Source organism: Stegodyphus dumicola, chromosome 5 (assembly GCF_044657685.1).
Source record: "Stegodyphus dumicola isolate Sdum_Otavi_A_Nest chromosome 5, ASM4465768v1".
In the NCBI taxonomy this organism is placed as follows: Eukaryota; Metazoa; Arthropoda; class Arachnida; order Araneae; family Eresidae; genus Stegodyphus; species Stegodyphus dumicola.
In genome coordinates, this window is record NC_140772.1 from 65,639,082 (window position 1) to 65,651,131 (window position 12,050).

Here is a 12,050-nt window from a genome sequence, read left to right on the forward strand (position 1 = left end):
TAAGCCTAAATCCATGAAATTTCCGAAGTATCAACGCATTGTTTAATAATGCTCTATAGAGTATTTAAACAGCTTATGATTTATAGATATTTTTATATATACTTTAATTACCTTACTTCTTGTTTAAATGCATATTTTACACATTTTATTTTCATTACTCACCATTTTATGACTTTTAACATTATACATCTGAAAACTAAATATATTACTTAAAATTATCTTTTCGTATGAAAAATTTGAAAACAGGGATCTACACACAGTCCTACGTTACATTCCTTGCACTCGTAATAACTCATTTGCCGTTTTGGAGGATTTTTCCGGGAATGTGATCAAATGAAGCATCGTCGTCTCATTTTCTTATCAGTCTCTTCTGAACAAAGTTTTGGAAAATGTCTTTCAGTTAATCTTTCAGAATCAATATCAGAATTTCAGAATCAATATCTGAAATATTTTGCATCATTTCTGCTATTTCATGCTTTGTTAAACATTTTCGACGCTTCGACATTGCAATGGTAAAAACAGAAAGAATTCACGTCTAACAAGATCTAATTATTTTCTAAAAACTTAACTGTAAACCGAAATACCCAACGCTTTAGCGAAAATAAAACTTCTCTACTTACAATAAACTACCACGTGCGAATTTAAAGAAACGTTGTAAATCACGCCATTCGGAAACATTTATTTCCCCTTTTGTTTATATAATCAAAAACACGTGTACATGAGTCATGCTTATCTCATTTCGAGTAGAAGGTCTAATGTACATGTATCTGAAACCATATGGACAAACAGTGCCATCTTGTGGCAGAAATGATAGTTTTTAAAATGTTCCAGGATACTGGCACAAATACGTGACAGTCGGAGCTGAACGGGAAAACGCTCTGGTACGCCTGCGTGTCGGCCGGAAAGTGAGTGTGTTCGTTGCTGGCACGTAGACATGACAGTTGGCGCGAAGGGGCTAGTGTTCAATAGAAAGCACATAGCTGTATCACAATAATGCTAGACCACATGCTGTTGTGGTGACTTGTCAGAAAAATCATACCGCTAGCCTGAAAAATTCTGCCCCATGCACCATACTCCCCAGACCTAGCACCCTTCGATTATCACTTATTTCTCTCCTTGCAAAATTTTCTGAAGAAGAAAAATTCAAAACTGAAGCAAATATCAGTCAAGCACCAATTGAGTTTTTCACCTCTAAGGACAAGACATTTTTCAAAAATGGTATTTACAAATTACCATCACACTGGCAAGAGGCATAAGTAATGGCAGGAATTATATTACACAATAAATATTATTAAAGCTATGAAAAATTTATTATTTTCTGTCATTTCCCAAATGGACAGAATTTTCTGGTAGGCCTCATATAAAGTCATATCATTATAAACAATTGATGAATAAGCAGTCAATATGAAATAACCATTTGATATAACCTCTACATAAATCACAAAAGCAATATTATACACAGGAAGAAATGCCTTACATCTAACTGATTATCAGAGTATGGAATTATGCACCAATCTCATTTTAAATAAGACAGAGATGGCATATTTTCAAAACCATTCAAATTTAACTCTTAAGCAGTTTTAAAACAACCTTACAATTGCCACTAATTCAACATTATGATTATGCTGTATTAATAATTTAAAGAAACAGTCATTATACAGTTCATGCTTATACTCACAGATCTATAAATAACTCAAATGAAATTTTAAATACTTTATAGAGAAACCCGTGTAAGTAATTTATATGGGAAATAATGCAGAAAATAAAGTCTGGAATAAAAAGAGATTTAAAATGTTCATTAAAACTCAGCATTCCTGAGACATCACTGAAATACTGCAAACTTTGAAGTTCTCTGGCCATGGACAAAACCAGCAGAGAAAACATGTTATTTCTGCCTATAGGAGTTCTTGGACAGATTCAGTAATTTTTTACACTTGCAGCTTTGTGGTAATCCTTTAAGATTTTTCACTTTGATTCCAATTTCAGATAGTTATTAAAATATTAATGTCTCCTCTTTCTTTAATGGAAAGCATATTAAGAACAATGCAAAGAGTTTAGAAAACAATGCAATTGAAATGTTTTAATTATGGAGGCTCACTCATTTGTCAATGCTACTGTATCAAATTTCTGTACATATTCCATGATATTTTTCAATCATATTGCTGCAACTTATACTAGGACAGAAGAAATGAAACATTCCAGTAGATGAAACACCAAATTTTATTATTTTTCCCCTTCAGCCTAATTTTTCATTAAAAGTTGCAGTCTTGATTAAAAACTCTCCTCATATCTGCATTTTTACTTTTATTTTCAATGTCTTTTCAATTTTTAATTTCTGGATTAAATTTTCTTGAACAATCAGTATTTTTTTTTTTTTTTTTTTCCCAAAGCATCCAAATTTTTTTTTGTCTTGTTTCAACACCAAAATTTTTTAAATAAAAATTAGTGATAAAATCTCTTCCTTTTTCATTTTACATATGTGAAAGAAACAACCACTTATTTCTTACACATGATGATCCCATCTGTAAATACTTCAAACTATACTTTAATTTCATAACATGTGATGTTTATTAAGATCCTATTTCTGATGCTAGTTGTATTTTCATAGATTTTCAGCTACAGCTCTTGAATTAATACCTCAGGGTCATGAAAAACTTGACTTTTAATGATACTTGCTACTATAATTAGATGAAAAGAAAATAACTTCAGTTTTTCAAAAGGTATCACCTGAAATTATTCATTAAAAGCAGGCAAAAAGGCAGTAATTGTTCCAAAATACAGACTGCACACTAAAAGCATTCTATCATAAAAGATGAAAATAGTCAATATTGGAAAATAAAAACTGCCTTGAATCACAAAGTAAAGATGCTAACCCTTTCAATGAAGTAAAAATTAATCTTAATCCAAATGCACAGTGAACTTTCTTATAAGCAGATGAGTTAATTTTAAAGCATTTCTCAATTTCAGTTAGATATAAGATACATTTGTAAAATTAAAAAAACTTGGAAAAATCATTAAATATGGCAATATTTCAAAACACATTTTCAAATTCAATAAACCTTATATCATATACTTAATAGATGAACTGAAGTATCACCTTTATAATGGTCTGAAACTGAAGTTCAGATATCTGAATTTTGGATACTTTTAATTATCTGCACACCTGCCGAAAAGTTGCAAAAAAATAAGAGCATTATGTCACCAAAATAGTTATGTGGCAACCCACAATGTTGACAAAATGTATTTACATGATAACGCAGGGACAGGTGCAGCACACGTCTGTTTTTATCAGTGTGTAATGCATTGGCAACATCGAGATATATGGCTCCAGATAATGCAGTTATTTTAGTGTTTATAATAAATACTCAATAAGCTATAAATTCTGTTGAAAGCAGGATTATACTTCTTTACATCAACTTCAAAACTATTTTCAATGTGATTCAAATGGATTTATAACAAACATGTGTCCATTTATTTTTTAAGTTAAATAGTGAATTTTGTTTAATATTATGTACACTTTTGCATGATTACAATATGTACCTGAGTTAAAGGTTTGGTTCTTGTTGGTTATTCACAAGTGGGAGCTACGGTAAGCACTGAAAACGACAACTTGCCAACAAATATCTGCATCCCAATTTTTTCGCTACAATCATATCCATAATCTATGATGCATAACATAGTAACAAATCATTTCTTTCTATATGTCAACAAAGCAGTGGTTAAGGTACAAAACTAGTCTTATAGATGATGAATTCCAGATCCAATTACAGCAAATAAATATTAATTAATGAATTATTTTTTTCCTGCTCTGAAGTTATACTGCATGTGACAGTTTGTAAGCATACCTACTAAAAGTAAAAATGATCTTAAAAAATACAGTCAGACTGCTACCAGAGTTACTAAGTAGCAGTCGCAAAACAGCTATTAAGATTGTCAATCAAGCTTGACACATAACAAAGATAACAAAGTTACTGGTTTCAAAAATCTCATAAATAGCAAAACCTCTACTGCCACTAACCACTTATATTAAATAATTATATAAAAGTTATAATAAAAACCTCATAATGATTTTGATTAATACAGCTAATGTAATTTCACACTAGAAATTAATAATAACTGAAATAAGTCCGCATTTATTGCTTTTAAGTTAGCTTAGTTTGTTAATTAATAACAATAAATTTGAAAGCAAAATTAATTATTATCTTAAACTTTATCGATTAGTTCCTGACTGGAAAATAAAAAATATTTTAATTCATGCAGTGACAACACATTTCTTTTAGATGACCAAATTTGTTGCCTAAATTCAAAAGACAAATATATTTATTTAATTTTGCTGAGTGGTAACATACATCTATATCACAGTTTTCCAATTTAATTTGTAACACAGGTGTCTTACATTTTGCCAAATGGCTACACAAAGCTTTTAGACTGCTAAGTTTTTAAACAAAAGTTTCTTAAATTTGCTTAAATTATTAAACTGATAAAAAATTCAAGCTTCAAGGAGCACATGTTCAGGTGAAAGATTACATGTGTTTATAATTTGAAGGGTCCTAGGTCTTGCTGTTTTTTCACAATCAATTAAATTCAAGAGACAAATATATCGCATTTTGCCAAGTGACAACATGCTTCTTATATATAGCTAAATGACAGGACATAGAGACAAATTTCCCAATAATAAATGAATATTTTACTTCCATTTAAAATATCGACAATTTAAAACATCTTACTCGATTTGATCAAAACACCACAGCCATCAGTTACATACAGACAAATATGAGCACGGTAAAGCTTTCATACTGAGTTTTGAATCAAATGTTCATTAAATTCACACAAAATGCAAAATAAATAAAAAATTCAAAATTCAGGCTTTGAGGTGCATATGATCTGGAGAAGGCCTGCGTGTTAAAAATTTGGTGGCTATATGTGCTGCTGCTTTTCCATAATGTGAGGAACATGCATAAATATATATTCTTTATTATTTAATAATAGTTATAAAAAATTTAATAAAAACAGATGAATCTCTGAAAACTGTTAAAAAAAAGTTCATCTTTTCTACAAAAAGTATATTTATAACAGAACGGATGACCTAGATTCTATAGGTAATTAGATAAGGTTACTATTTTTTAAACTAAATTTTTAGATTTAAATATATTACTTTTTCCCTTTGAACACATACACTTAAAAAGAGAAAACAACTGCCTAGAACACAGTTTTTATGACATGTGATATATATCTACATTTTGACAAGCATTTCATAAGAGGTGCCGAAACATGGTAGAGACTAAAATTTAATCTTAAATTAAATTTAAAAAAATTAAATGCAAATAAATTTTTCAAAGCTATTTTCATAAAAATGAGATCAAATTTTTAATGGTCCCTCAAAACTGCTCTTTTTTAAATTTAACGTGGTTGATCAATAGAGATTATCAATAGATATGGCTCAGATGAAACAGCACAACATTTTACAGGATACTAGATAACTGTACGGTTAGACTAACAAAGGTACATTATATATTTTCTGCACATTTAAAAGGTGAAAATTATATAACATAATCCTATAAAAATATCTAATGTTTTTACTTAAACACATAATGAATTAAATAATTTTTAATTAAATCGGATTGAATATTTAAAAATAATATTCTTAAGAACTGCATCTATTACTTTTAAATAGCTTTGTTAGATAGATTAAATTTAAATATAAATTAATCTATTTATTATTGATTAACAAAAATCAAGAATAGATAAATTTTATAAATATCTTGCACTTTGCTGATATATAAATAAAATAACATATATAATAAATATTAAATAAAAATAAATATCTTGCATTTTGCTAAATGGCAACAGACTTTAACAAAAAGTGAAGCGACACATATGCAGTGGATGACATATTTAATGTGAATCAATGCAAAATCACGCTTTAAGACTAATACAGTCAAAAGTCGTTAATCCGGACTCGTCGGGACTTCGGCGATTCCGGATTATCGATTTTTCCGGATTATAGATCATCAGTTTAAATCGCGTAAGATGGCATGCAGAAATTCTAAAATTAAAAATATAAAACCGTAATTTATGAAATAAAGAACAATTATGATCTAAAGGGTATCAAAATTTACAAAAAAAGCTTAATATTTATTTGTTTACTTTATTAAACATTTCTTTCAATGTAAGTTGTTTAAGTTGCGTTGCTTCGTTTTATGTGATAATACTTTCTCTATAATTCTATAAACAGATATAATTTTTTGTTCACTTACAAAAATCCGCTGTTCAAGTCCCGTTAATTGCTGTGCCGAGAATACCGACTAACTTGTCAATCGAAATTTTTTCGTTTTCACTAACCTCTCTGTCACATTCTTCATGTCTTTATCCATTTTTTGCAGCAATTCCACATTTTGTTTGATGGACATCGAAACATACTTTCGTTTTGTACGATCTTTTGGGAGCTCCAGAATCCAAAATTCTATTTGACATAATCGAAAGTTCAAGTTTACTTTTATAGTATTGCTCTTACAGTCTGCAAAAAATAATAAGCCGGATCCAATTCGAAAATTAAGGAACAACACAATCATCAACATTAACTGAAATAGATAATTAGATAATTTTAGCTTACACCGTCCATTATACATAAAACGCGCACGCGAAAACGTATTCTGCGCTTGCGCACACGCAAACGCGCAGTCGTAAGAGGTCTTATGCGCACGCGTAAACGCCTGTGCGCATGTGTCAACGCGGCGCATGCACAGAAAGTTTTTAGCTTTGAGGTCCGGATAATAGATCATTCTGAATTATGGGTGTCCGAATTAACGACTTTTGACTGTAGTCCTTTTAGGGTAATAAGTAATGTCCAATGAAAATTCAAATTTCAATATTTGAGAATAATAATAAAAAAAAAGAGACCTGAATCTAAGCCAAGGGCAACTTTGTTTTCATTAAAATGGACAAGATCGCAAATGCCTGAAGCTACTTCAATACCAGTTAAACACTTTTCTACATCGGGAGCATCGTGAACATTTGGAAAACACCACAGAGAGCCATTCCAGTAGCGACCAGTAAGATTAGATGACGCTATTATAATTCTGCCATCTGCAAGGAAAAAATAATGAAATTAAGACTAAAATACAGTTATGATTAATTATAACAATAGTCTGAAAGTTTGCAGAACTAAAAATAATAAATATTGCTAAAAAATATAAAAACAGGTTATAACAGGCTATAACTTCAGACACATGCCTTCATGGTGTGCATTCGGTGTGAATACACTCGGTGTGTATTCGAGAGGCCCGTGTTCGAATCCTGGTGAGGGATTGCTCATTTTTTTACATCTCCTTCAAAAAAGAAACCTAATGACTCTACAGTGTCACCTGAACTAAAAGGTGGTGGAAAACAATTAGTCACCACCAGGATTTGGCGACTGGGTCCCCTAATCCACAATCATCCTTTAAAAGGGGAAGTATATAAGGTAGTTTCTCCCTCTTTAAAGCTTGCCTTTGGGGTGTTACAGTAACACACTCGGTACGTATTCGAGAGGTCCAGGTTCAAGTTCCAGTGAGGGTAGTGCTCATTTTTAATGTCTTCCACATAAAAAAAAAAAAAAAAAAAAAAAAAAAAAAACATAATGACTATAAAGTTAAAATTTATTTCAAGATCTTTCTTATATTAATAAAAATATTTCTTAATGTGATGCATTTATACACTGGTTATCATAAATTAAGGAAAAATCACAAAAATAGCGATAACTCCCTCAAAAATAAGCCAAACCGTGTAAAATTTGAATATGTTGCCAAATAAGAGTAGCTGAGTAAAACTCCAATATGCAAATTAGTGGCACTGCACTCTGAATACGTCATCTGCGAGGAGTATAAAAGTCCATGTTTGAGAGCAAGCCCACATATTTCACTGTGATAGTGACATCAGAAATCTGAGATAGCCAATTCGTAACAATGATCTCCAGGCATCATTTGCCTGCAGAACTACGATAGAAAGCCATTGGGAGACTAGAGGCAGGACAAAGTCAAACAGAAGTGGCTAAATGCGAGTCCTTCTGTGGTTTACAGACTTTGGAGGCAATTTCAAATCACAGATTCGGCACCTAGGAGGTTCAGCCAAGGACGGCCAACTGCTACGACAAGCGCTGATGACAGATATTTGACATTATGTGCACACAGGAATAGAACCGCTACTGCGACTCTTCTTATATCATCCCTTGCTGCACCCACCGGAAGGTTGGTGTCAATGTCAACTGTTTGTAGAAGGCTTCACAAAGGTGGTCTGTATGCGAGGCGAACAACCATTTGCGTGCTGCTCAAGTCACACCACAGGAGGGACCATTTACAGTGGGCACGACAACATGTCCACTGGATGCCTGAGCAATGGAGTGCGGTTCTCTTTACAGATGAGTCCAGGTTTAGTCTAGAATGCGATAGTAGGCATTATTTGATATGGAGAGAACTTGGAACCCGTTATCATCTGTCAAACATCCGTGAAAGAGATGCAGATGGAAGAGGCAGTGTCTGTGTTTGGGGTGGCATTTCTTTGGGTGGACACACAGACCTACATATTTTTCCAAGGGGAACCGTGAATGCTCATGCTTATAGAGATGACATCCTTGATGCTTATGTACGCCCATATTCCGGGGAAATAGGTGATGCTTTCCTGTTACAGGACGACAATGCAAGACTACACAGGGCTCGCATCGTTTATAATTATCTTTAACAGGAAACAATTATGTGCATGGAGTGGCCAGCTCGATCCTCAGACTTGAATCCTATCGAGCATGTTTGGGATGCTTTAGGGAGACGTTTAGCTGCTCCCAATCTGCCCCCTTAGACCCTTAACGCACTTGCAACTGCTTTGCAAGATCAATGGCTCTTGCTTCCTATAGAACTGATAGACTGCATAATTGAAAGCATCACACATCGCTGAATATGCTGTATTGCTTCTAGAGACGATTATATTTCATATTGAAGGTACTTTTACTATAACAAACCGACATCTTCGATTTGTTCATTTTGTACATGTGCTAATTTCTATACTACCATAAATGTCTTGTAATTTCTTTTTATGTTATTTCATACCTTACTATGTGTTGTATATTGTGGGTAAGTTTCATAAAATTCTACACGTAACTTTTTCAGTAATCGTGATTTTTCCTTAATTTATGATAACCAGTGTAGTTATGCAAATAGAAATTTTTATCATTCAGTAAAAAATATGCTGTCAAATAGTAGCCATCAGTATAATTTATTTTCTCCCCATCTTCTATTAAATCTTATCAATTTTTAGCAATAATAAAGTTATTAAAAAAAATTCGAAAGCTTTCAGATTTTAAATTGGGTCCAAAGGGGTGTTTTTTAACATTTTGTCTGTTACCTTTATTTATTAAATATCACGTTCTTCACACTTAAACCATAAAATTCAGTTCAAGAGCAATATTGCAAAATAGTTTTAAGTTCAGCATATCTTTAGAATTTCCGATACAGAGTCTCGCGCGCTGGAGATAAAAATTTTTCTATACAACGTTGCCATTACTCGCTTTAAAATCCTCGAGTTTGTTAATAAAAAATTTGTTAAAGTTTTACAAAATATGAAATTGATAATAAAACAAATTTCAAATTTGGGCTTCCACATGCCCATATTTGCAGCAGGATTACGTCATTCAAAATTCGATGACTGTATACCATTGTTTTATCAATATGCAAGAAATATACATACATTTATGCAGATTTTTCATTATTTAATTTCTTCAAATATAATGCAGGACTCTAACATTTGGTAGCAACAGTTTGAAAAGTGAACCAGACATTTATAGTGAACCAACACAAAATCGCAAACCAAAAACAATAGTCCTTCAGGGACAAAGCCCCTTTGTACTAAAAATTATTTTGTTACCAAGATTAAAAGAACTGTTTTCTTGCAATGGTAATATTTTAAATGTTTAGAATTTAATCCTGTTCTATAAATCTGCTCAAGTATAATAATAAAAATCTGAGATTTACTGAAAGGGGAGTATCTTTATTTTTTCTCCCAAGAACTAGCATTTTGTTACAGCAAACATGGCTGGATTTCTGCCAAAAGACACATGGGTATTTTTTGATGCTGCAAAAAAGTAAATGGGCAAAAAGAGTATGGAAGAAAATGATATCACATAAAAGCATTTATGTGCCACCTCAGTTGTGCACATAACACATCTGTTCTGGCCAGTGTGCAAAAATGTTTCTTGCTTTCCTAATTTGATTGATTGATTTCTCTCATATTCACCAGGCAGCAGAATTTAGAACCCATAGGAACAGATCAGATGGCAAAATGCCCAGTCCTGGTTATAATTAGCGGGGAATACTATAAAAGTAAAGAAACATATATTTAGTATATATTTTAAGGTACCCCTTGCATTATTGGCAAGTTGTTGTTCCATTTATGGTAACCTGAGTAGTTGAATGCTATCGAAACCTGTTATGACATGATTGGTAGTAATCTGTGATTGCAATGATTTTTGATTGATGGGAAAATATTTGTAAAGGCTTTTATATGTGTTTGTTGCTGGTTAAGAAGTACATTGCTTATTTTGTGCTTTACACTGTAAAATGCCTGCTGGTGTTATTGATTGACCTGAAGTTTCTGTACACTTTGGAATGATTGAAAAAAAAAAAAAACATCGATTGACTGGTGTGTAAATGAAGATTTAAATGGCTTCGTTCACCTCTCATTAAATTACACAGCAAGATTTAAGGATTTGGAAATCAGAGCACATATCAACACTATGGAAGGTATGCGGGGTGTAATTAAAAGGGATTTTTGAAAAAACTGCTATCGACAATCCACAGAATATTTTTCATTTTTACTTTTGTGAATTTTTGTGGCAACGGAAGTATAGATATTCTAGTTTAGATAATTTTAAATAGTTTTTGGATGCTGTTAAGGAATTCTGTGTGGCACACATAGCAAAGAAGTAGAAATTTTTAAATAAGATGAGTTGATATTTACTGTTGCACGTGGTTGCGGCTGTGTGCAATAACAAACTATGTGTATTGGAATTTGCCAGTGCTTTTAAGGATGAATTCATAACATGCCATAAGAGCCAATTTTTGATAACAAAAACATTTAATCACATCACAATATTAATACTTAATTACTACAGTCGATAGACAATCACGTTGGAGGAAAACGAGCGACCAACCGCACCGACGAGACGTGACTGTGTGTCGCCGAAATCACCTTCGGTTACAGTTAGTGATAACGGCGCGTGGTTGGCGAGTACAACACATGTTTACAGAGTCGCCACATTTAGTTTTTCTATGTGTAGATTCGATAACACATACAGTAGAGTCCCGCAAACTTGACTCCCGATATCTTGACATTCCGTATCACTCGACAACTTTTTAAAGACTATTATTTATGCATATGTCTTTCCTGTTTTGTTCAAAGATTTTAGTGTTCCTTTTCTGTAATTTTTGCCATTTTCGCATTGTGCCATTAATTTTTGGAATTGCCTAACAAATTTCAAGATATGTTGCAATACAATACAAAGTCCGTAATCCGGACTCGTCGGAACTTCGGCGATTCTGGATTAGGGTTTTTTCCGGATTATAGATCATCAACTTAAATCTCATAAGATGGCCTGTAGAAATTATACAAATCAAAATATGAAGCCATAATTTATGAAATAAAGAGCAATTATGATCTAAAGAATATCAAAATTAACAACAACAAAAAAAAAAAAAAAAAAGTAATATTTATTTGCTTACTTTATTAAACATTTCTTTCAATGTAACTTTCTTCACTATCGGAAGCACGCATGGGTAAACACTTTACTGGCTTTACACGCATACGTAGCGGACGCGCATGCTTAAGTTTGTGGCTTTGAGGTCCGGATTATAGGTCATTCCGGATAATGGACGTCCGGATTACGGACTTTGTACTGTACTTAGCAATGCTGTTTGCTTCTTTCGAGGATATGAGGAAGTCAGGCAATGGCTGGTCGCAGGTTCACTTTCCTTTCTATTGTTGCAAAATGTTAGAAGACTTGTCTGAAGTTTTATGACTGCATTTTA

General features: G+C 32.4%; 1 protein-coding gene across 1 annotated transcript in view; it reads right to left on the bottom strand.

The window, feature by feature from the left end:
• Positions 1-12,050, bottom strand: part of LOC118193040 (methylosome protein WDR77-like) — a 43,725-nt gene that overhangs the window by 23,746 nt on the left and 7,929 nt on the right. The window contains exon 2 of the mRNA XM_085816728.1: positions 6,901-7,086. Coding sequence (XP_085672854.1) covers positions 6,901-7,086 — 186 coding nt within the window. The remainder of the gene's footprint in view (positions 1-6,900; positions 7,087-12,050) is intronic.